At 42.0% G+C, this 26856-nt stretch overlaps 1 protein-coding gene across 4 annotated transcripts in view; it reads right to left on the reverse strand.

Annotated features, from left to right (window-relative positions):
• The window catches only part of NCKAP1 (NCK associated protein 1), a 113013-nt gene extending 108411 nt beyond the window's left edge, over positions 1–4602 (reverse strand). For 2 of the 4 annotated variants that reach the window (XM_054549568.1, XM_002812651.5), the window contains exon 1: positions 4450–4602. In XM_054549568.1, coding sequence (XP_054405543.1) covers positions 4450–4557 — 108 coding nt within the window. In that variant the 5' untranslated portion in view covers positions 4558–4602. The remainder of the gene's footprint in view (positions 1–4449) is intronic. The other 2 variants (XM_054549567.1, XM_054549566.1) reach the window with 1 other exon arrangement.
• Positions 4603–26856: the final 22254 nt, after the last annotated feature.

The following is a 26856-nucleotide window of genomic DNA, read 5'->3' on the forward strand; positions in this document are numbered from 1 at the left end:
ATTTACCTCTATTTCCCTCATGCCAGGGAACACATTCAATAAACGAAGAGTAAATGAATAAATTAAAAGGGAAAACCTCAATATTTGAGAGTAACTGAAAGAACAGCTCATATGATGGCTTATAAAACAGTTTTAAAGATGCAATTTTATTACTATCTAAAATAATCAACTATGCAATAACAAAGCATTTTCCAGTATAGGTTCTTCTACTTATAACAAGAGAATCATTTCAAACTGGCACATATACAACCCTACCTACAAACTAACAATTCAGTAGCTTATAAAGTTATAAAGATGGGCAGACAGTGAATTTTTGAAGTCACTCATTTATGTTATGTTTGAGTTTTTGACAATAAACATATATTCCTCTGGTAATCATTAAAAAATTTTAAAGTTACTTAACAATTCCATAAAGGAAACAAAAGATGGATTATTTATCATTGCTACTTAAAAATTAAAAATAATTATTTTTCCTAAGCATCTCTGGAACATGCTTCTGCATCTGATTGACCAAAAAAGAAAATAACGCCCTAAGTGGAAACAAATACAATACTGAAAGGGAAGACTAAAACCAGTTCCCCTCCCTTTACCCTGCACTGCTCCCTTCACAAACATCTTTTCTTCCCCCACTAAATAAGCAGATACCGTCTAAAGACTTTCAATTTTACAATGCTATTCCTGTTAAATTTTTCCTTAGAAAATAAATTTATCCAAAATAATGAGAAATGGATAGGGAAAAAAAGAAAAATATTCCTCTAATGTTTTTAAAGCAGTAAAACTGCATTTAAACCACCACAATACTCCATTATAAAAAGTTTGTAATAGTTGTACGGGTTTTTTTTTTTTTTCTCATTCTCTGTCCTTTACAGTACAGGCAAAAATTTAACAGGAGGAAAAGACGCAAGTATTAACTAAGATCTTTTTAATACAGAGATCAATCTCATGTTGATAATGGTGGAGGAAAAGAAAGAAGAAGGAAAAAAAGAGAGAGTAAACCACACACACAAAAATTTAACTGAGCAAAATGTTTTCTTTGGGTATTTGGCAGTTTTGTTAAACAGTTACACAATTTCAGAAAAACAATGTTGCCCAAAAAAGATGCTCAGATTTCTAAATACTGTTTTCACATATTACCATCCTCTATCTTCAGAAGCAATTATGTGAAGTAGGTAGGGCAGGCATAAATTATGCTCCCTACATTACAGAAAACTAAACTGAGTTCAGTTATTGTTTAAAATGAAACATAATTTCTACTCTACTACTTCACCATAAACTCATAAAGATAGAGCTGGAATAGACTTTACTGTTCCTTTTACAGTTAATTTTCCCCATTTTACAGATGAGGAAAAGTGAAGCTCAAGAAAGTCAAATTACTAACCAATGTTAGAGAACTCTCAGTGACAGAATGAAGACTGGAATGCAAGTCTCTTAACTTCTGGCCCAGTGCTCTTAATCCCACCACCACACAAGTTGCCACGCTGGAACCTTTAAAAATGTTACAAATCTCTACATAAGTGAGTCACATTATTAGGTCTGGAAAGGGGAAACCATATATTAAAAAAAAAAAAAAAAAAAAGGAATTAAGCAACAAGTAAATTTAAATGTAAAGCTACCAATAACCTTCAAGTCTTTTCCCTAAAATCCGCTTTTATGTGTTCTTACATCCTCCATCAAACTACAAGTTCCCTAAAATTCCCATAAATTGTAAATATTAAGATCTCAAAATTTTTGACTGATGAAATTAAAAAAAAAAAAATTCTTCAGTAATCATGCTCCAACTTCCCCAATAAGCGTCAAAGCATATTATTGACAATAGTAAGTTATTTTACTTAACTATTTTTCATTGTATACATTCACTAAAATATCATTTCCACTGTATACTTCCAATTGAAACAGAGTAATTAGATCTGGTAGACAATCTAATGCACATGCATTAATGAAAATGTGATAATTGATTGGCAAACATGTATTATGAGGTGGAAGGTTTTTTTTTAGGACTAGAAGAGGTTGAGATTGAAAAGATTATGTGGTTTATAATGCAGTAAGAATGCAGACAGCATGAACCTAATAAACACATGGTGAACAGATCTTACTCACTTCTTTGGCAAGATATTTGAACAAATGTTTCAATTCCTAGCCAGCTGGGAAGATATGCCAGACTCACAGACAATTCTATAGGCTGAAAGATCCAAAATCTTATCTGATTCATTTACATGCAAAATTACACAAAGGGAGCAAACCCAAGGGTATTATTATTAAAACTAGAGCACACAGGTTTTGAGAGAGAGGAGGGAAGTAATTCATTCATTTCAACCTGGCCTAACTTGAAGGCCTCGAGTATCAGATAAGGCCCTAAATACTCTAGTATTTCAAAAATTACACTGTCCCTGCCCAGAAAAAATTCACACTCAAGCAAGGTAAGCAATGCATTTCTTAAGAAACTAAAAATATAAGGCAAGTGCTAAAATATGATGTTTCAATAAATCAAAATATTTGACATGGATATAATAATGATCACATTCAACGCATTTTAACTTTCACAAGTTCAATAATACAAGAGGCTGAAGCTTCCCAAAACAGGAAGTGAAAAAAACAGTGCTTTTGAGAAAAGGCAATGAACTGGAATTATAAGAGTTCAAATGCCCAGAATTTCATTTAATCTTATTTATGAAGGTGGGATATTAAAGTTTGATTGCATTTATCCTACAAAAATGTTTAATAAATGCTTAGAAAAGGTATTTTGCCCAAATACCCAAATCACTTTTGATGTTACTCTCACTTCCTCTTTTAGAAACCATCATAACCATTTCCTTTAAACCACAATACCACAGTCTAGTAACTTTCATAATATTTGACTTGCTCGTTTTTGGACAAAAGTCATATAGGAATAAATTTCCAAGTTTTTTAAGCAGCATAATCTCCCCAAACAGTTCAAGTCAATGCAACCTCTAAGTAATACTATTTAAAACTGAATTACTCCTAATCTATATAAATTTATAACCTAGGCTCCTTGGTAAATGCAGAGGGGCTTCTTTGTCATGACACTGAGCTCCTGCCACATAAAAGGTAACAAACTGAGTAAGCATGTTGCAGTTACTCTCCAGATAGCACTGGGTTTAGAGTAATAAATCCTTGCAATTAGGTGAGCAACCAGATTTTGTCCTTATCCAAAATTTATCATCATTAAACCAGGACACTCTTTAGAATTAGTGTCTACATCAAATTGTAAAAAATGAATCAATTTTACACTCAAACGCTTGGAAATGAATTTCAAAAAAAAAAAAACTTTCTTCAGAAGCCCTCTCAACCTACAATCTATTGCTGTGATTAAACTAAAAGGTAACATTCACGAGATATTAAAAAGCCAACAAATAGTTATGAAGATATGACATCAAAGACACATTGGAAACTCAATGGATCTAAATTTTCCAAATATCTCTTTTTCTCTTTATCAAATTGTTTAAAACTTACCAACCTTGCCTTAAGGGGAGAGATTTTGTTGTTTTGTCCTAGGATAATGAATGTAATTATTTGTTCTAGCTTTACATGGACTTTTCTAAACTTCAGTGGTCTTCCACTCCTTACTGTACCGAGGACATGTAAAAGCCTTTAAATGGGTCTATTAGCTATAGTTGCTCAAATTATCAGACTATGCTATAAATCAGCAGTAATTGCAACATTTTTACGGTTTTTATTTTGTACAGACACAGAACTTTAAGAAATGGTATTGGAAAATCTAACATGAGGAGGAGTACAGGGGAAAGAGTAGAAGGTTGTTGTTCCAGTTCTAGTGACTCACAGCCTAGAAGTATTTCAGAAAATTGGTTCCACCCTCACTTCCCCCTCCTCTCCACCTTCAAAATGAAATAATCCCAAATCGTCAACACACTCTCAATGGCTTTTTATTTAGCAATCTAAAATAAAGTGGCAAAGTGGAGGGGATACGGGATTCATCCAATCAGCCCTTCTCTACCCACATTCCCACACCAAAAAATGGGGATGTGGGGTGTAATCCCTGTTCACTGCTGCCATCTCCGTAAGAATATGGAACACTCAAGTTTTCCTACCCACCTAGAATTTCGCCCACCCACCACCCTCCCTTTCCTATGGGCCCCGTCATGGGGGCGGGGGCGCCGAGGAGGGGACAGCTCCCAGCTCCCGGCTCCCAGCGGCGCCCCCACCCCGTGTGAGGCCCAGCGCCGGATCCCGCCGCCGGGAGCCGGGAAATGGCTTCTCTGCCTTCGGCCGGCCGGCGAACCACAGGGAGAGGCGCCTGGGACTCCGCATTAGGCCGCGGCGCATCCAGGCGACCCCGGGCCGGGCCCCGGGCGGCAACGCGGAGATTTCTGCACCCGGCGCCTCCCGCCGCCCCCACCCCACCGCCTCCCTTGCCCTTCATCCCTCCCGGGCCCGCCCGCCTCCGCCGCGGCCTCCCCGGCCCGTGCGCACCTTCTTGATGTTGTAGAGGCGGGTGAGCATGCCGACGCCCCGGTCGTTGAGGATGGTGAGCTTCTCCGCCAGCTTCTGCTGACTGGGCTGCAGCACTGAGCGCGACATGGTGGTGGTGCCGCCGCCGCCGCCGCCGCCGGCCGCCTCGCGCCCAGTCACTGGCCCGCGGCCTTCGCAGCAGCCTCTGTCGGGCCTCCTCCCCTCCCGCCCGCGACCTCCGCCTTAGGAGAGCGCGCCCATGGCCCTCGCGCCCCAATCCCGCGCCGGCGACAGAGCGAGCCGCGGCGGTCGCCTCGGAGCCCCTTCTCCCGCAGCAGCCCGCGCCCCGGCAGCCTCCTGCCTTCCGCCCGCCGCCCTTCCGCCCCCACCCCCGGCGCTCTCCGCCCCAGCCCCCAACGAGCCGCCTTCCCTGGCTGCTCCACTAGGTGTGGCGGCGGCGGCGGCGGCGGCGGCGGCGTCTCCGGCGGCTGAGAACGAGGCCGCTTCCCGCAGCCCCGGACGGGCCCTCGGTCACCTGATCGGCAGCGCCGGCGCCCCCGCGAGGCCGGACGGGGAACTGCGGCCTACGGGCCCTCGGCCTGGCCTCGCCGCCGCCGCTCTGGCCCTGGCCCTGGCCCGGACCGCCCACTACGCCTGATGCCAGGATGGGAGTCCCAAACGGGGACTGAGTGGGGTCGCGTTCTGTGCTTTTTCCACTTCGCCTCACACCCCACTCCTTCAAGTTCCCAAAAGTTGCCTTTCCGCACCACCCTCCTAAAGAAACCGGCAGAAACTCTGCTGGGAGGCGGGGTGTTTTCCAGGCGAGTTTCGCTTAAGAGTGGGCTAGTGGCTCCAAGCGCTTTTTCCTCCCACTGCTTGACGGGCGCTCGCCGCAGAACACAGCAGATGTTGTGCTCCGCGAGGACGGGATCGCCTCTGCCAGCCTCCCCAGCCCATCCTCAGTCTCCCCGCCTGGAGCCAGTTTGTGAGAGAGGAGGTCGGAAGTGAGGGTAACTCAAGTCCTTGAGATAATCACAGTCTAGACTTTGTCGGCGAGGAGCACCCATCCGGAGGAGACGCAGTAGGTCCTGGCATGTGGAAGGCAAAAAATAAATGTTTGTTCAATGCATAAAGGAACCGCTCCCATTTTTTTCCAGCCTCCACCCTAAATCCCACTTCTTCTTGGAAACATTCTTCTTTGCCATCTCATTTTTCCTGATCAGTTTCTTCTTAGCGACACTCCAAGGCTACTCCCTTGTCAAATGTATTAGACACGATTCCAAAAGTGAACTAATTGAGGACTTACGTAATTGGGGTGAGAAACTTCAGCCAAGAGTTCTCAGGCCTCTAATATTTTTGGCTTTGCCTTTTCTCGATATGTTAATTTTTTATATTGTATTCATTAATTTAAAGTCAGTAACAAAATGTCCCGCCACATTCAGTAAGACATTCTAAGAGTAATAAGCCATCACTGGATTTATCAAAACTCTTAAAGAAAAGGAAATTGTAATGAATAGCTTTAAAATATTTTTTAAAGCTACTATATCTACTATTCGTAAGGAAATCTTCATTTTAATATTCCAACAAGAAAGGAGTGGACTGAATGGATTTAATCTAAGGGGCATTTAAAAGAGTTCTGTTCCCACCAAAAAAAGTCATAATCATACCTGCCAGTGTGCCTGAAATTCTATACACAAAGCTGCAGTACCTTGAATGAATGCTTTGTACCTAAACAGTCTTAAGAATACAAACACTTCAGAGAGATCATCTATCGAGCTATTACTAGTCATTAACTGGTCAAGGAATTTAATTTATCTGGTTACTTCTCAGCCTGATAGTTAACATTTTAATTTAGAGGAGGCAAGGTTGTGGGGCCTGCAATAGTAAGGCAGACCTGAGAAGGGGAGGCTGCAAGAAGGGGTTTGGGGTAGCCAGATAAGAAAATTTAAAAATGCTGAACATTGGGGGAAATATGTGCTCCTTTAGGGAGACTACAAATAACTAATTCTAGACGCAGAATTACAGAGTGCTACCAATAAAAGATTGTCTCATTTTCTAGTTTTTAAAAACTGCTGTATAGAAAGAACAAGAAAATGGCACTGTATTATAAATTTGAACACAACTCTTACTCCCCAAGAAAAACTATCATGTTGCCATATGAACTTGAATACTAGTAGCTGCTTATAACTCAGGGAGTACCCAATAGGAGAACGCTGTAGATAGTAGTCTCATTATTCAATATTTATTGTCACTAATTCATAGACATACTGGCCCTAGACTGTAATGAAATGTATCTATTTGTGTAAAAGAGATTAGATGTAGATGAATTACAATTTTTGTCTTTGTCTACATTTTGCATTAAAAAGAATAAGTGTATGGGAATTTTTCTTAAACTTTTTAACTTTTTTGTAGAGACAGGGTCTCCCTATGATGTCCAGGCTGGTCTTCAACTGCTAGGCTCAAGCTCCATCACACCTGTAACCCCCACAATTTGGGAGGCCAAGGCAAGAGGATTGTTTGAGTCCCGAAGTTCAAGACAAGCCTCGGCAACATAGGGAGACCCCCATATCTACAAAAATTTAAAAATTAGCTGGGGGTGGTGGTGTGCCTGTGGTCCCAACTTCTCTGGAGGCTGAGGTGGGAGGATCACTTGAACCCAGAAGGTAGAGGCTGCAGTGAGCTGTGATCACACCACTGTACTCCAGTCTGAGTGACAGAGCAAGACCCTGTCTCAAAAAGAAAGAGAGAAAGAAAGAAAGAGAGAGAGAAAGGAAGGAAGGAAGCAAAGGAGGGAGGGAAGGAGGAGGAGAGGGAGGAGGGGAAGGGAGGGGAGAAAGGAAAGAAGGAAGGGAGGGAGGGAGGAAGGAAAGGAAGGAAGGAGAGACGAAAGAAAGAAAGAACGAAAGAGAGAAATTGAGGCCAGGAGCGCTGGCTGACTCCTGTAATCCCAGCACTTTGGGAAGCCAAGGTGGATGGCTCACCTGAGGTCAGGAGTTTGAGACCAGCCTGGCCAACATGGTGAAACCCATCTCTACTAAAAATACAGAAATTAGCCGGGCATGGTGATGCGTGCCTGTAATCCCAGCTACTTGGGAGGCTGAAGCAGGACAATCACTTGAACCCAGGAGGAGGAGGTTGTAGTGAGCCCCGTGACTGCACCACTGCACTCCAGCCTGGGTGACAGAGTGAGACTCTGTCTCAAAAAAAAAAATAAAAAAAAAGAAAAGAAAAGTACATCCGTCATCCAGCCTCCCTTGCAGCTTATGTTCTGACCAGTAAGATATAAGCTGTCAAGAACCTTCCTAAAGAGACTGCTCCTGCTCTCCATTTGCCAGTTCTTCCTCACTTCCTTCATTCTGCCACACCTAACAAGGATGCAATGACCACTATCTTAAACGAGGAAGACAACAGCCACTCAGTAAGGATGACAAAACATAAAAATGGAAGGTGTATGTGGGCTTCTTAGAACACAACAGCCATGTCAAACTTGGCCTGTCTAGACCTGGTTTTGCATGAAAGAGAAATAAACTTTTAGCTTTTTTTATTTGTTTTTTTTTAAATTACTTACAGCCAAACATGATCCTCAATACTAAGCTTCTGTGGCCAACTTTATAATATCTCTAATAGGAATAAAATAAGGGATGATAACTAGATTTAATAGTTATGGTTTTTGCACTGTGTCAGATGTGGTTACAATTTGAGCTACATTTTCTCATTTAACTTCTTTCTAAAACCTTTAGAGATATTATCATCTTTAATTTTACAAATGAGAAAACTGAAATGCAGACAGTTTTTTTTTAATTGCCAAAGATCACACCCATAGAAAATGGTAAAGCTGGTATTGGGTCCCTTATCAGTCTGACTCCAAAGTTCATGCACTGCTGTGACAAGACAGTTGGATGGCACTACATTTTTCATGCATCCAGTGAACATGATTCTATAGTTTCCTCTAGAGTCCTATAACCCTACTCAAACCTTCATAAACAGTTCCTTCACTTAACTTTCTTCAATTCACGGTTAAGAGTCTGCCATATTTTTCCTGACCGATACATCAGCTCTTTTAGGTGGCTTTCTTTAGCTTTGCTTTCTCCAGAAACTAGCATGAGAATTATTTCTGTAATGTCTTTTGCTAATCGTAAAGAATGTTTATGCGTTCTTTTTCCAAAATCACTTAGTTGGCCCAACCCAGTGTTGCTTCTCTATATAAGGCAAGAAGTGAGAAAAATTGATTAAGGGTATCTCTATGGGTTCTTAGAATAAACCCCTTTGATTAGGAGGTCTGCCATCAAAGGCAGTGTTCCACTTGATCTTAAAGACAAATATAATGTTTTTCCTCCCATTAAACTTCAGTGTTCCACATGATCTTAAAGACAAATATAATGTTTTTCCTCCCATTAAACTTCCAGCCACGTATTACTAACTAAGTATGACTAGAAATGTATGAACAAATTTCTCTTTGAAATAGCCTGGGAATTGAGAAGTAGACATAGTAATTTTGTTTGTCCTTCAACCCTTCCTTTGGGAAGCCGCCACCTTCTGACAAAATTGAATACAGAAAGAAAAAGGGCCCAAGCTGTGGGAAGAGTCAGACATAAGTGAATAACAAATTAATAGACCTTTTCAAGGAAGTGCCATTCTAAAAAGTTGCATTTGGTGAGACCATAATGCAGAGAAACCAACTCTGGGTGAACAACAGTGGAAAAGGACAATAGATTTCCCTGTGGTTTAACAGTAATTCAAGTCCTGTTCTTCTGCCTGGCAAAGACCACAAGGTATGACATTTATTCCCCAAAAATTTATTAAGAAAGAGAATGAGGAAAAGACGGCAACAATGAGGAAAGGACAGGGCAACAGTATCCACAGTAAATGAAGGAAGGAGTTAAGACTTAGCCAGAGATTGCAACTCAGTAGAGTAGAAGAGTAACTGAGACCAGCCTAAAGAAACATGAGGTATCTCCAGTAGTCAGTAGAAGAGATGCCAGAAATACAGCTGATCTGAAAAGTTAAAAAAAAAAATAAAATAATTAATTACAGCCTTGATCTTGACCACTCACATCCAATTAGATTCATCTTATAGTCTGCCTAATCTTTAGTAATATAACTCACACATGTTTATTTGCACCTGCTCTACAAAACTATAGATTTAGCTTTCTTTTTTGTTGTTTTTGCTTTTTGTTTTTTTGTTTTAGATATTTATCAGGCTAGACTTGTGCATGAATAGTATATTATGGAATATATATCAGTGAGTACAAATATTGGTTGATCATTTTAGGTTTATAATTTTTTAATGTTAAAATGCTACATGGAAAATAGGCAATATCAATGGTAGAACAAAACCAGTTAGAATACAGAGTTAGCATTTTGATGATACAAACTTTCAGCTGAACAAAAATAATCTATTTACATTTTTACATTTACATCAAATGTAAAAACTCCAGAGGTGAATATTCACTCCAGAGGTGAATATTCTTTCAAAAATTTGAAAATATATTGAATCTATTGAACTGGACCTCCAAGGGGAGGCCTAGCATACAAATTTGAAGTTATCAGAATTTGGGTATTATTTGTAGCCATGGGAATAAATTGAGATACTTTTTGGAGAGTATTTTTTTAAAAAGGAAAATAGCGTGTAATAGAAAGAAAGAAAAAGAAAAAAGAAAGAAAGAAGAAAGAAAGGAAGGAAGGAAGGAAAGGAAAGGAAAGGAAAGGAAAGGTGTTAGACCTCTGAGCCCAAGCCTGCATGTATTCATCCAGATGGCCTGAAGCAAGTGAAGAATCACAAAAGAAGTGAAAATGGCTGATTCTTGCCTTAACTGATGACATTACCTTGTGAAATTCCTTCTCCTGGCTCATCCTGGCTCAAAAGCTCACCCACTGAGCACCTTGTGACGCCCACCCCTGCCATCCAGAGAAAACCCCCTTTGACTATAATTTTCCACTACCTACCCAAATCCTATAAAACGGCCCCACCCCTATGTCCCTTTGCTGACTCTCTTTTCGGGTTCAGCCCTCCTGCACCTAGGTGATTAAAAAGCTTTATTGCTCACACAAAGCCTGTTTGGTGGTCTCTTCACACGGACGTGCGTGAAATTTGGTGCTATGACTGGGATCAGGGGACTTCCCTTGGGAGAACAATCCCCTGTCCTGCTCTTTGCTCCGTGAGAAAGATCCACCTATGACCTCTCGTCCTCAGACCAACCAGCCCAAGGAACATCTCACCAATTTTAAATCAGGTAAGCAGCCACTCTTTACTCTCTTCTCCAACCTCTCTCACTATCCCTCAACCACTTTCTCCTTTCAATCTTGGCACCATCCATCAATCTCTCCCTTCTCTTAATTTCAGTTCCTTTCCTTTTCTGGCAGAGACAGAGAAGACACGTTTTATCTGTCAACCCAAAACTCCGGTGCTGGTCACAGACTTGGGAAGACAGTCTTCGCTTGGGGTTTAATCACTGTGGGGATGCCTGCTTGATTATTCACTCACGTTTCAGAGGCGTCTGATCACCACAAGGATGCCCACCATGATCCTTCACCCTTAGTGGCAAGCACCACTTTTTGGGGGGCAAGCACCCCCCAACCCCTTCTCTCCATGCCTCTACCCTCTCTTTTCTCTCCACTTTCCTGGGGGGCAAGCACCCCCCACCCCTTCTCCACTTTCCTGGGGGGCAAGCACTCTCCACCCCTTCTCTCTATGTCTCTACCCTCTCTTTTCTCTGGACTTGCCTCCTTTACTATAGGCAACTTTCCACCCTCCATTCCTCCTTCTTCTCCCTTAGCCTGTGTTCTCAAGAACTTAAAACCTCTTCAACTCACACCTGACCTAAAACCTAAACACCTTATTTTCTTCTGCAATGCCACTTAACCCCAATACAAATTTGACAATGGTTCCAAATAGCCAGAAAACAGCACTTTTGATTTTTCCATCCTACAAGATCTAGATAATTCTTGTTGTAAAATGGGCAAATGGTCTGAGATACCTGACGTCCAGGCATTCTTTTACACATTGGTCCCTCCCTAGTCTCTTTTCCCAATGCAACTCGTCCCAAATCTTCCTTCTTTCCCTCCCACCTGTCCCCTCAGTCCCAACCCCAAGTGTTGCTGAGTCTTTTCAGTCTTCCTTTTTTACAGACCCATCTGACCTCTCCCCTCCTCCCCAGGCTGCTCCTTGCCAGGCTGAGCCAGGTCCCAATTCTTCCTCAGCCTCCGCTCTCCCACCCTATAATCCTTTTTTCGCTTCCCTTCCTCACACCCAGTCCGACTTACAGTTTCATTCCATGACTAGCCCTCCCCCACCTGCCCAACAATTTCCTCTTAAAGAGGTGGCTGGAGCTAAAGGCATAGTCAAGGTTAAAGCTCTCCCAAATCACTTAGCGTTTAGGCTCTTTTTCATCAAATATGAAAAACCCAGCCCAGTTCATGGCCCGTTTGGCAGCAACCCTGAGACGCATTACAGCCCTAGACCCAAAACGCTATCTTATTCTCAATATGCATTTTATCACCCAGTCAGCTCCTGACATTAAAAAAAAAAAAAGCTCCAGAAATTAGATTCCGGCCCTCAAACCCCACAACAGGACTTAATTAACCTAGCCTTCAAGGTGTACAATAATAGAGTAGAAACAGCCAAGTAGCAATGTATTTCTGAGTTGCAATTCCTTACGTCCACTGTGAGAGAAACCCCAGCCACATCTCCAGCACACAGGAACTTCAAAATGCCTAATTCGCGGAAGTCAAGCATTCCTACAGGACCTTCTCCATCAGGATCTTGCTTCAAGTGCCAGAAATCTGGCCACTGGGCCAAGGAATACCCACAGCCTGGGATTCCTCCTAAGCCTTGTCCCATCTGTGCAGGACTCCACTGGAAATCGGACTGTTCAGCTCACCCGGCAGCCACTCCCAGAGCCCCTGGAACTCTGGCCTGAGGCTCTCTAACGGACTCCTTCCCAGATCTTCTCAGCTTAGCGTCTGAAGACTGATGCTGCCCAATTGTCTCAGAAGCTTCCTGGACCATCATAGACACTTTGGGTAACTCTTACAGTGGAGGTTAAGTCCATCCCCTTCTTAATCAATACAGAGGCTAGCCACTCCACATTACCTTCTTTTCAAGGGCCTGTTTCCCTTGCCTCCATAACTGTTGTGGGTATTGATGGCCAGGCTTCTAAACCTCTTAAAACTCCCCAACTCTGATGCCAACTTGGACAATATTCTTTTATGCACTCCTTTTTAGTTATCCCCATATACCTAGTTTCCTTATTAGGCCGAGACATTTTAACTAAATTATCTGCTTCCCTGACTATTCCTAGGCTACAGCCACACCTCATTGCTGCCCTTTTCCCCAGTTCAAAGCATCCTTCACATCCTCCCCTTGCATCTCCCTACCTTAATCCACAAGTATAGGACACCTCTACTCCCTCCTTGGTGACCGATCATGCACCCCTTACCATCCCATTAAAACCTAATCACCCTTACCCAACTCAATGCCAATATTCCATTCCACAGCATGCTTTAAAAGGATTAAAAGCCAGTTATCACTCGCCTGTTACAGCATGGCCTTTTAAAGCCTATAAACTCTCCTTACAATTCCCCCATTTTACCTGTCCAAAAACCAGACAAGTCTTACAGGTTAGTTCAAGATCTGCACCTTATCAACCAAATTGTTTTGCCTATCCACCCCATGGTGCCAAACCCATATACTCTCCTATCCTCAATACCTCCCTCCACAACCCATTATTCTGTTCTGGATTTCAAACATGCTTTCTTTACTATTCCTTTGCACCGTTCATCCCAGCCTCTCTTCACTTTCACTTGGACTGACCCTGACACCCATCAGGCTCAGCAAATTACCTGGGCTGTACTGCCACAAGGCTTCATGGACAGCCCTCATTACATCAGTCAAGCCCAAATTTCTTCCTCATCCTTTACCTATCTCAACATAATTCTTCATGAAAGTACACATGCTCTCCTTACTGATCATGTCTGGCTAATCTCCCAAACCCCAACTCCTTCTACAAAGCAACAACTCCTTTTCTTCCTAGGCATGGTTAGATACTCCGCCTTTGGATACCTAGTTTTACCACCCTGACTAAACCATTATGTAAACTCACAAAAGCAAACCTAGCTGACTCCATAGATCCTAAATCCTTTTGCCACTCCTCTTTCCACTCCTTAAAAACAGCCCTAGAAGCTGCTCCCACACTAGCTTTCCCTAACTCCTCCCAACCCTTTTTCATCACACACAGCCAAAGTGCAGGGCCGTGTGGTCAGAATTCTTACACAAGAGCTGGGACTGCACGCTGTAGCCTTTTTATCCTAGCCCTCATGTCTGCATGCAGCGGCTGCTGCTGCCTTAATACTTTTAGAGGCCCTCAAAATCACAAACTATGCCCAACTCACTCTCTACAGTTTTCATAACTTCCAAAACCATTTTCTTCCTCACCCCGATGCATACACTTTCTGCCTCCCTCCACTACCTCTCAGCAAGTCAAACTCATTGACTTAACTCAAGCTCTCACTCTTGCAAAAGGACTACGTGTTAATATTTATACTGACTCTAAATATGCTTTCCATATCCTGCACCACCATGCTGTTATATGGGCAAAAAGGGGTTTCCTCACTACACAAGGGTCCTCCATCATTAATTCCTCTTTAATAAAAACTCTCATCAAGGCCGCTTTACTTCCAAAGGAAGCTGGAGTCATTCACTCCAAGGGCCATCAAAAGGCATCAGGTCCATTGCTCTGGGCAATGCTTATGCTGATAAGGTAGGTAAAGAAGCAGCTAGCATTCCAACTTCTGTCTCTCATGGCCAGTTTTTCTCCTTCTCATTGGTCACTCCCACCTACTCACCCACTGAAACTTCCACCTATGAATCTTTTCCCACACAAGGCAAATAGTTCTTGGACCAAGGAAAATATCTCCTTCCAGCCTCACAGGCCCATTATATTCTGTCGTCATTTCATAACCTCTTCCATGTAAGTTACAAGCCACTAGCCCATCTCTTAGAACCTCTCATTTCCTTTCCATCGTGGAAATCTATCCTTAAGGAAATCACTTCTGAGTGTTCCATCTGTTATTCTACTACCCCTCAGGGATTGTTCAGGCCTCCTCTCATTCCTACACATCAAGCTTGGGGATTTGCCCCTGCCCAGGACTAGCAAATTGACTTTACCCACATGCCCCGAGTCAGGAAACTCAAATACCTCTTGGTCTGGGTAGGCACTTTCACTGGATGGGAGAGGACTTTCCCACAGGGTCTGAGAAGGCCACTGTGATCATTTCTTCCCTTCTGTCAGACACAATTTCTCAGTTTGCCCTTCCAATCTCTATACAGTCCAATTACAGACTGGCCTTTACTAGTCAAATCACCCAAGCAGTTTATAAGGCTCTTGGTATTCAGTGGAACCTTCATACCCCTTACCATCCTCAGTCTTCAGGAAAGGTAAAATGGACTAATGGTCTTTTCCCAAAAACTCACCAACCAAGCAAGTAATTTCACTGAACCCCCTTAGGCACTCTCTAATTGGATGTCCTGGGTCCTCCCAATTCTTAGTCCTTTAATACCTATTTCTCTCCTTCTTTTATTTGGACTTTGTATCTTCTGTTTAGTTTCTCAATTCATACAAAACTGTATCCAGGCCATCACCAATCATTCTATACGACAAATGTTTCTTCTAACAACCCCACAATATCACCCTTTACCACAAAATCTTCCTTCACCTTAATCTCTCCCACTCTAGGTTCCCATGCCACCCCTAATCCTGCTCAAAGCAGCCCTGAGAAACATCGCCCATTATCTCTCCATACCACCTCCAAAAATTTTCACCGCCCCAACATTTCAACACTATTTTGTTTCATTTTTCTTATTAATATAAGAAGACAGGAATGTCAGGCCTCTGAGCCCAAGCCTGCACATATTCATCCAGATGGCCTGAAGCAAGTGAAGAATCACAAAAGAAGTGAAAATGGCTGGTTCCTGCCTTAACTGATGACATTACCTTGTGAAATTCCTTCTCCTGGCTCATCCTGGCTCAAAAGCTCCCCCACTGAGCACCCTGTGACGCCCGCCCCTGCCAGCCAGAGAACAACCTCCTTTGACTGTAATTTTCCACTACCTACCCAAATCCTATAAAACAGCTCCACCCCATCTCCTTTCACTGACTCTCTTTTTGGACTCAGCCCACCTGCACCCAGGTGATTAAAATGCTTTATTGCTCACACAAAGCCTGTTTGGTGGTCTCTTCACATGGACATGTGTGAAAGGAGGTAGGAGCAAATCATAAGTAAATGGCATCTCAGGAGCCAGGGGAAGAAAGTGTTCCAAGACGATGTGGTCAACTGAGTTGACTACTGCTGAGAAATGGAATAAGAAGTAAACTAAACAGAAAAGTACTCATTGAATTCAGCAACCTGTAAGTTTTTGGTACTTTGAGAAGAACAGTTTCAGCAGAATGGTAGAGATTAATTAAGTATAGAATGGGAGAAAGGGATGTGAAAATAACATATGTAAATAAGCCTTTTGAGACTTTTGATTGTGAAGGGAAAAAGAGATGGGCAGTAACTAGAGGGTTAAGGGAAGGTTTTTGTTTATTTTCAATGAAAGTTGCCAGATTATCCAGTAGAGAGGGAGAGGTTTATGATTCAATAGAGAAAGAAGGAATAAGCGAAGGAGCCGAGGCCCTGATAGAACAAGGAAGAGAGATGAATGGGAAGCAGATGATATATGTCCAGACTGATTTTTGATTGGTTTCGGGGGGAATTGCAGGGAGGAGACAAGATATGATATTAGCTAACACCTATTGATCACTTTCAATGTGTCATGTCCTGTCCAAGTGTCTTAACATATATTAATATGTTTCATCTTCATAACAAACTCTTAAAGTAGTGCTGAGACCAGCTCGGTCGGGGAGACACTCACCCAGTGATGCTAGAGAAATTAAAGACACACAGAAATATAGAGGTGTGGAGTGGGAAATCAGGGGTCTCATAGCCTTCAGAGCTGAGAGCCTTGAACAGAGATTTACCCACATATTTATTGACAGCAAGTCAGTGATAAGCATTGTTTTTATAGATTATAGATTAACTAAAAGTATTCCTTACAGGAAACAAAGGGATGGGTCAAAATAAAAGGATGGGTTTGGCTAGTTATCTGCAGCAGGAGCATGTCCTTAAGGCACAGATCATTCATGCTATTGTTTGTGCTTTAAGAATGCCTTTAAGCAGTTTTCCACCCTGGGTGGGCCAGGTGTTCTTTGCCCTCATTCTGGTAAACCCACAACCTTCCAGTGTGGGCATCATGGCCACCTTGAACATGTCACAGTGCTGCAGAGATTTTGTTTATGGCCAGTTCTGGGGCCAGTTTATGGCCAGATATTGGGGGGCCTGTTCCCAACATGTCCTCCTTTTTGATTTGCAAAGTGATAAAAGCAAAAGCAGCTTTGTCACGGTTAGCTACTTCTTGCGGGAATCTGGATCTGCATCTGCAGGCTATACAAAGAGAAATAACACAGATTAAAAGCACAATCATCATTGAAATCACAGAGCTTCTAAGAGTTTTTATCCATTTTAATGGGTTACTAGCTTCTAATCTGTCTGCAGCTCCTTCAAGCACTCCAGTTCCCGGCATTAAGGTCAGGTGTGCCGGGGATGCTTTAAATATTTGTTCTTTTAATTTTGCAATATCCAAAGACAAGTTTGTAGAGTGTCCTTCTAGATGCTTTTTTATTCTTTCCCAAATTTTGATCCTATTAAGAGCTATTAATAGTTTCCACAAATCCTTATGTGTAGCTTCTACAATGGGCCATATCATTTGAGGTTGAGGTACCACTATACAGCCATGATTCCAGATATAGGAACTCTTGCCGTACTTCTTATCATTTCTACCATCTGACCATTTTGTTCAGACCAGCTGAACATAGTGTGACCATGGCACGCAGACTGAGAGGTGCAATTCAAGCTAAACATCCCCTTAGGGGACCAATCAATAATGATTCCATAGGAATCATTGTGCAGCACTTCTGCCTGTTCTGCAATGCAGTCTTCCTAAACAAGTACATTCATTTTTTCTGACTGGGTCCAATCCTGTTTACAAATAGGTTTTTGAGGACGGTATGCCTCAATTATAGGAGCAGATTTATTATGGTAAATACTGAGATCAGAAAGCATGTGTAACTGTGTCATAGAGTGATTACATCCAGGCATTATTGCCAGCCAAGATTGATAAATATGCCCAATAAGTATAATTGTTCTCTGTGTCAGCCCTTGTTGAAGGAATACACACAGCAGTGGTGATCACTGCTATCATAGCTACCATTAAATTACTCATTGTGACTGGTTGAACTGCTTTCCTCAGGTTTTCTTCTGCCATCTGTGACAGTTTCTTGATCTGTCCTCAGGTGGGTGGCTGTGTTTGACAGGTGTTGCTCATGACGGGTGTTGCTCATGACAGTTAGGGTCCTCCTCATGGCTGCAACCGGGAGGGGTCCTCGGATTTCTCCCGGAATCTCTTCCTCGGATAATTGCTCTGGAATTAGAATGTGTGCTCCCCATTCTTGTAATAAATCTCTCCCCCATGAATTTATAGGTACAGAAGTTATAATTGGTTGAATAGTCCCAGGTTGTCCATCAGGCCCTTCACATTGCAAAACATAACTACTTTGATATACTTCAGGGGTTTACCAACTCCAACTATGTTAAATTGAGCAGGTTGAATGGGTCATGCACATGACCAGTGCTGTAGAGAAATGACTGAAATGTCTGCCCCTGTATCTACCAAAACTTTAAATTTCTTTCCCTGAATAGTTATTTCACAGGTAGGACATTTATCAGTAATTTGATTTACCCAATAAGCTGCTTTGCCTTGTTTATTTGTGCTTCCAAATCCTCCTGTTAGTTTAATTTCACTTTTCCCCATTTCCACATACGGCACAATCAGGAGCTGTGCTATGTGCTCTCCTGGCTCTGCTTTCCAGGGAACAGAAGTAGATATAACAATTTGAATTTCCCCATTGTAATCTGAATCAATGACTCCTGTTTGTATTTGTACCCCTTTTAAATTTAAACTAGACCTTCCTAGAAGTAATCCTATCATCCCCGCTGGCAAGGGTCCACAGACTCCTGTTGGGACCTTTTGTGGGGGTTCCCCAGGCAGAAGGCTCGCAGGTTTTGTGCAGCATAAATCTACTGCGGCACTACTGGCTGTGGTGGGGGACAGACATTGTACAGGGATGAGGGAATGGCCTGGGCTGGAAATGCTCCGGTTTGGAATGGGGCCCGAGACGGGCCCCTCATGGTGTTTCCCGAATTTAAAAGGAAAGGGCTCAAATGTAGCTATAATATTCCCCTGTTGATCTGAGGGGTGTATTCTAACAGGGAACTGCCAAGCCTCTATATCACCCTCTCTTCTAGCTTGCTGGATTCCTGCCTGAATAGAACTGAGAGCGGTCACTGGAGGCGCTGCTCAAATAGTCACTGGGGCAACTACTTTTCACCCAGTGTCCTCTGGAAAAGAAACATCTGGAGGGTCAGGCCACTCTTTTTCTTCAAAATAAGGATGGGGTGCAGAAGGGTAAGGATGAACCTCTCCCTCTTTTGCCTCTTTAGCTTTAGCTGGCAAACAAACCTGCTCTGTAACCTCTTCTGTTACTTCGTTATACTCCCCTTCCTCCTCCTCATCAGTGTGAAAAGATTCCAAGGTGGAATGAACCAGAGTCCACACTTGTCCCATTGTTACCTTGATGCTTCTGAGCTCCCCTTCTTACTCACCATGGGGATTGCTTTAAGAGTACTCGGGTGTCCTCCAGCTTAGTTCCACATTCTCCAACTGTTGCTCCAGTGACCCTTCAACCTGGATTTGAGCCCCCACATATGGGCGCTGCTTGCTGAGACCAGCTTGCTCAGGGAGACACTAACCCAGCGGTGCTAGAGGAATTAAAGACACACACACAGAAATATAGAGGCGTGGAGTGGGAAGTCAGGAGTGTCACAGCCTTCAGAGCTGAGAGCTTCGAACCGAGATTTACCCACATATTTACTGACAGCAAGTCAGTGATAAGCATTGTGTTTATAGATTATAGATTAACTAAAAGTATTCCTTACAGGAAACAGAGGGATGGGTCAAAATAAAAGAATGGGTTTAGCTAGTTATCTGCAGCAGGAGAATGTCCTTAAGGCACAGATCGCTCATGCTATTGTTTGTGGTTTAAGAACGCCTTTAAATGGTTTTCTGCCCTGGGTAGGCCAGGTGTTGCTTGCCCTCATTCTGGTAAACCCACAACCTTCTAGTGTGGGCATCATGGCCATCATGAACATTTCACAGTGCTGCAGAGATTTTGTTTATGGCCAGTTTTGGGGCCAGTTTATGGCCAGATTTTGCGGGGCCTGTTCCCAACAAAGTAGGTACCCATAATCATTCCTGTTAAACAGATGAGTGTCTGAGGTCACAACTGGTAAGGGGAAGAGCTCCACTGGAGTGCACTGATGTAGGTCAGTAGAATTGCTTTTGAGAAGATGAGAATTTCCCATTTTCTCATATCTTCTATTTCTCCAATGAAATAGAAATACTTCATAATCCTAAGAGGGAGGTCATACATCAGAAAATGTTAAATATTCATTTGTGCTTGGTGTCATGTACTTAAATGGTTAGCAGAAAAAAAGCCTAGAGTCGGGTCAGATTAACAGAGTTGAAAACCTGGCTTTGCTACTTACAGTAGTGTGACTTTAGACATATGAATAAAGCTCTCTAATCCTCGGATTTTCACCATAAATGGGGATAATTGTACCTACCTCACTAGATTGTCATGAGGAATATATGAGATAATTTTTAGCATTGTCTCTTGTGCGGTTATACTAGCTATAAATGTTGCCTTTTATTACTACTCTTAAAGTTATTGTTATTATTATTATCACTCCACTCTGCCATTTTGTGATTTTCTATGTTGGTACATGGCTTCAGGCCCAGAGAAGATAGAGGGTTATGGATTTTTCTTTTTTTAGATGAGTGTAATGGAGGGAGAGAGTGGCAAAGAAATGAGAGTAGTGACTAGAGAATAATGGTCTACTTTAAATAGCCAACACATTGTGTTTTAGCATTCAACCAAAAGAGAACTAAAAATCTACCTAATTGTATTAAATTGCTGTGCTTGACAAACTCCTATTTCAAAGTAATAACTTCCAAAAATGACATTTTCACTATTTCGCGTTAAGTACACACCATAATTGTTATACTTCTAAGCCTTGATTATGTGCAAATGTTAAGGACTTTTTTTCTTATTATAAAAATATATACTATGTTAAAGCATTATAAACTCATTTTAAGATTATTTTCCCCAGTAAGACATTGCTGAAATCTAAATGTTTACAATAAGTCAGTTGTTCACTGATGTTTAAATTCAACTTTGTAGTCCCACTTAAATTAAAATCCAGGCCAAGTGTTTAGGCTCACACCTGCAATCCCAACTCTTTGTGAGGCAGAGGCAGAAGGATCACATGAGGCCAGGGGTTTGAGACCAGCTTGGGCAACATAACAAGATCCCCTCTCTATGAAAGAATAGTAATGATAATTTTAAAAATTAAAATTCTGGCCAGGTACAGTGGCTCACACCTGTAATGCCAGCACTTTGGGAGGTCGAGTTGGGCAGATTGCCTGAGCTCAGGAGTTCAAGACCATCCTGGGCAACATGGCGAAAGACTGTCTCTATTAAAAATACAAAAGAAAAAATTAGCTGGGCGTGGTGGCACGTGCCCATGATCCCAGCTACCTGGGAGGCTGAGGTGAGAGAATAGCTTCAGCCTGGGAGGTAGAGGCTGCAGTGGGCTGAGATCACACCACTGCACTTCACCCTAGGTGACAAAGTGAGACCCTGTCTCAAAAAAAAAAAAAAAAAGCCAGTGTTACTTAAGTACAGTCATACAAACTAAGCTGCTACTATAAAATCATGTTTTTCTTTAAAACTATGAACATACATTGCCCCACCTGGATTGTTTGCACATTAAAGTTTTACCATTTCATAGATTATTTTTAATTGTTTCAACTCATTACTCTTTGCACAAACCTTTAGAATCAGAATTCATTCACATTTTCTACAACTACTTTTTACGTTTCTTATATTCCCAATGATCTTCATTTGTGCTATATTTGAAATGAAAGGATGAACAAGTTACTTTTAGTTTGTGAAGAGAGGAAACCCACATTTCCTAGCTAGTGTCCAATTTATTTATATAGTTTATTCTACATGTAAAATATTAGGAACACATTAAAGCAAACTTTAGCATTACATATGTATGTATACTTTCTTATGTCACATTTTAATTATAGAATTGTTTTACTTGAGCAGAAAACATTTGTAAGTTGATTTAAATAAAAATATATTATCTAATATATTAGCCAAAAGTGCTAGTAGTTCTGTTATATACTATATTGGCTAAAAATGCACCTGCTACTACATTACAGACTATGGGACTTCCAAACATCGGAAGAGAACTTTGGCTGTGCAATTCTGGAAATAACAGAATTAGCTTACAGCACCCTCCTGTTTTAAAAGACAGTGAAAGACTTAAAGCCCCATGAATTGAATCAGAAGAAAGGAATGAAGTGAGCCACTCATCTTTATTCATTTTCCCCATGGAGTCAAAGAAGAAATAAAAACAAAGCTGAAATCATTTTTTCTTTATGCTAGTATTGGCCAAATTAACTTTTGGTTACAAGGTTTCTAATTAGCTTTTTTTAATTTTTTTGGCAGAGTCTTGCTCTGTCACCAAGCTGGAGGGCAGTGCCACGATCTCAGCTCACTGCAATCTCCGCCTCCCGGGTTCAAACAATTCCCCTGCCTCAGCCTCCCGAGTAGCTAGGACTACAGGCGTGTGCCACCACTCGCAGCTAATTTTTTGTGTTTTTAGTAGAGACAGGGTTTCACCATGTTGGCCAGGATGGTCTCGAGATCTCTTGACCTCCTGATCCACCTGATTTGGCCTCCCAAAGTGCTGGGATTACAGGCGTGAGCCACTGCACCCGGCCTCTAATTAGCTTTGAGTAATGGATCCCCCTGCTGAAGCTGTGCATCCTATCCATAAAACGTATACAAACATTGTAGTACAATTTTAAATAGTTTATGGTTTCATTAAGACTATATAAAGCTCCAGAGACCCTAGATTTGAAACCACTATGCATTGTAATGAGTCTATCAAAAATGGCATAATAGGAGCGATTGTATACCCTGGTAATCATGTGCTAAGCATCCAGGTTTAACCTGACATAAATGTTAAAAGGAAAACTTTTTATGCCAGGGGCGGTGGCTCATGCCTGTAATGCCAGCACTTTGGGAGGCTGAGGCGGGTGGATAACCCAAGATCAGGAGTTTGAGACGAGCCTGGCCAACACGGTGAAACCGTGTCTCTACTAAAAATACAAAAATTAGCTGGGCATGGTAGCGGGCACCAGTAATCCAGCTACTCAGGAGGCTGAGACATGAGAATTGCTTGAACCTGGGAGGTGGAGGTTGCAGGGAGCAGAGATCACGCCACTGCTCTCCAGCCAGGGCAACAGAGTGAGACTCCGTCTCAAAACAAACAAACACAAAAAAACCTAAAACTTTTTAGAATGTCATCTGGACCTGTAAAACAGCCTCTTTCCCAATGAGTTCAATGCATTACCCTATGGCAATCCTTCCATGACAGTAACAGGGTAGCCTCTGTTATCAACATTTTATCAGGACTAAATATTCCACTGTAGATCATTTACTCAAGTTCTCTCTTTATCTGCCTCCCTCTGGTTGCCTAGACCTTTGGCACCTCCAACAGAAGGTGGGAAGGAGAACTGAAAACATGAGACTCAAATTGTTTTGTTTTGCTTTCATTTGAACACCTTAACTAAACAGTTTCGTATAAAAGAAGAAATGGAAACTGCTGATTACCAAAAAGTCTTTTAATGGTCTGCAAGTTATCATTTGTCTACATATCCCTTTTTCTTATTGTTATAAGTAATAAAGGGTTGGATGTTTCCTTAATGAAATGTACAGTGTTTTAAAGAAATCCTGTGGCTTCTGCACATTACATAAGCCATAGTTAGTCTGCCTCAGAATGATTGCAGAAATATTGTAAATTTAGTCTCAGAAACTGGCTGCTAATGTAGGCCCAGCCAGCTTTTCAGCTTTCAAGACTGCTCTGTGTAAAATAGCACATTTGGAAATCTGTTGCTGCTACACCCTATTCATACCATACTCTGTTCCTAAGAAGTAAAACTTAACATGAAGAAGAAGCATAAGGTATGTGAAAGGGTCACAAAAATGGAAGAAGCAACAGGTTCTAAAAATATTTGGTATTGGTTCAGCGTTCAAATACCTAGACATTAATGTCTTTGAGTGTTGACAATATTCTCTCATTAGCAAAATACCTCTTCTCTTGATTTCAGTGCTAGCTGGCAAACTCCCATTCCACGGATGTACAACTGGCGTCTGTTTCATACTGCTTTTGTTTTTGTGAGGAAAAAGTTAATATAAGGTAAATATCACCACCACCACCACCATCATTATTTAATGTTAAATATCAGTTTGACACAAAGCAATGGACTTCACTACAATTATCAGAGTTAGTTAAGCTGCCTCAGATTTTTTGTGGAATGAGGTGATGTGAAAATATAATCAAACACTGTACTAGAACTAAGGAAATTTTTTCCTTCTCTCCACGGGAGACAGATTAGCTTAATTCATGTGAAACTGTTTCTTTTTCTCTTACGTCCTTTTCATTTCAAGAGGTATTCCTACCTTTAGTGGGAAGGGTATTTTTTTTTTTTTTTAATTTTGTTTTGTTTTGAGACGGAGTCTGCCTCTGTCTCCCAGGCTGGAGTGCAGTGGCACGATCTGCGCTCACTGCAACCTCTACCTCCTGGGTTCAAACAATTCTCCTGCCACAGCTTCCCAAGTTGCTGGGACTACAGGCACCTGCACCACCCTGCCTGGCTAATTTTTGTATTTCTATTAGGGGCGGGTTTGAGATGGCCAGGCTGGTCTCAAACTCCTGACCTCAGATGATCCGCCCGCCTCGGCCTCCCAAAGTGCTGGGATTACAGGCATAAGCCATTGCATCCGGCCTTTTAAAAAACATTTTATGTGAAATCTCGTCTCTATTAAAAACACAAAAAATTAGCCAGGTGTAGTGGCAGGCGCCTGTAGTCCCAGCTACTTGGGAGGCTGAGGCAGGAGAATGGCATGAACCCGGGAGGCAGAACTTGCAGTCAAAAACACAAACAAACAAAAAAAACCTTTTTATTACAGAGAATTTCAAACATGAAAAGAGTAAATAGAGGAGTATATTAACTTCCCATGTAGTGATCACCCAGCTTTGACACTTGATGACATTTTTCCAAACCTGAATGTAAAGGGTTTGTCCATAATCTAAACCAGAACTCTTATTTATGCTAAAATAATACATTAGAATAAAAAATAATATAAGTAATAGTTAGAAACTCTTTTTGTTTTTGTTTTTTTTTTGTTTTTTTTTTTTGAGACAGAATCTCACTCTGTCCCCCAAATTGGAGTGCAGTGGTGTGATCTCAGCTCACTGCAACCTCCACCTGCCAGGTTCAAGAGATGCTGGTGCCTCAGCTTCCCGAGTAGCTGGGACTACAAATGCACAGCACCACTCCTGGAGCAATTTTTTTTTTTTTTTTTGAGACGAAGTCTTGCTCTGTCGCCCTGGTTGGAGTGCAGTGGCTAGAGTGCAGTGGCGAGATCTTGGCTCACTGCAACCTCCACCTCTCGGGTTAAAGCGATTCCCCTGCCTCAGCCTCCTGAGCAGCTGAGATTATAGGTGCACGCCACCATGCCCAGCTAATTTTTGTATTTTTAGTAAAGATGTGGTTTCACCATGTTGGTCAGGCTGGTTTCGAACTCCTGACCTTGTGATCCGCCCGCCTCTGTCTCCCAAAGTGCTGAGATTACAGGCGTGACCCACCGCGCCCGGCCAATTTTTTTTTTTTTTTTTAAAGACAGGGCCTTGCTATGTTGCCCAGTCTGGAATACACTGGCTATTCACAGGCTCACTGTAGCCTTGAATTCCTAGCCAGAAGCAGTCCTCCCTCCTCAGCCTCCCAAATAGTTGGGACTACAGGTGTTGCAAGCTAGACATTTTCACATTTCTTAATGGTAATTTTTATCAACATTTTAAAAAGAGGAGATGGTAAGAATAAATATCAAAGTGACACTCTTGGCAATAGCCAAACCAAGGGGTAAAATATGTTTATCAAACTGAACCTAAGCTAACAGCATGTGATATCATAATTATATGAGTAGTGCTTCCTAAATCCTGGTTTCTTCGAGACGTAAGTGAAGAATGTACCCAATGCTTTCATTTTGCTTAGTCACCATGTGGAAAGAGAGAAAAATCAACCACTTACTGAATGAATCACTTTGTTTTTCTTCTAAGTAATTTACTCTTCTTTAAGAACTGACAAGCATGAAGCTACCAGGACTTGTGCTACCTGTCTTGTCAACAATAATACTCACCCAGGGATTACAGAAATGCTTTTAATAATAACATAGAGTAGACACCATCTAAATTCTCATAATAGGAAAGAGTTACAGGAGTTATAGTACACCTACACCAAGAAATTTCGAAGAAGTTATATGCCAATGAAAGAAAATGTAGGTAGGCAGATCTTAGTAATGTATATCTGCCTCTTTAAAGTGTTCTAGGGTCATAACCAAAAAGATTATGTAATTCAGACAAATGGGCCTTCTGAGAGGTATATCCATTCTTGGTCTGACAAGGGATCAGGACAAGACAGGCATAGTGATCTCAAGTCCCACTTGGCCTGTGGACAATGACTGATGGGGTTGGACATTTGAGGTACAAAATCCAGACTAATTTATGGGAACCAAAATGAAGTTGCACTTGAGCTGTTTTACATCTTCTGTGGCACTTTGATGGAAACCATGCACCGAAGAGCCCATTGCCTAAACCATCCCATTCATAGGCATTCTGCGGTGCTGTTCTACTGTTTTAAAGTCCCTAACATTCTTTGCTTTAGCCAAAAAATGTAGTGGCACTGACTGCAGAGGGTGGCTTTTTAAATATGCTTATGTCCAAAAGGTAGATGCAAATGCTCCAGACCCCCCTTTCCCTTTGTTGGCACGGATTAGGTCGGTAGGCAGCCTTGTATCGAGGAGGAAGGTGTAAGAGGAGTTAGCCTGTTTGGGGGTGGGTCTGGTGGGTCTGGGGTTGGGAAAAGAATAACAGTGGTAGTCTTAGTCTGGCCAGAATGTGCTGTAAGAAGTTCCCTATGCCCTGATAAGAGAAGGAGGAAGTTCTCTGTAAGATCTTCTGAGCTGGTCGCACCATGGTCGAGCCATCGTTGACATTCCCCTGCCCTTGTGATAATGTACTTTGTGATATTCCCCATCCTTGTGAATGTGCTTTGTAACATTCCTCCCCAGGCTTGTG

The sequence above is a fragment of the Pongo abelii genome, chromosome 11 (genome assembly GCF_028885655.2).
Source record: "Pongo abelii isolate AG06213 chromosome 11, NHGRI_mPonAbe1-v2.0_pri, whole genome shotgun sequence".
NCBI lineage: Eukaryota > Metazoa > Chordata > Mammalia > Primates > Hominidae > Pongo > Pongo abelii.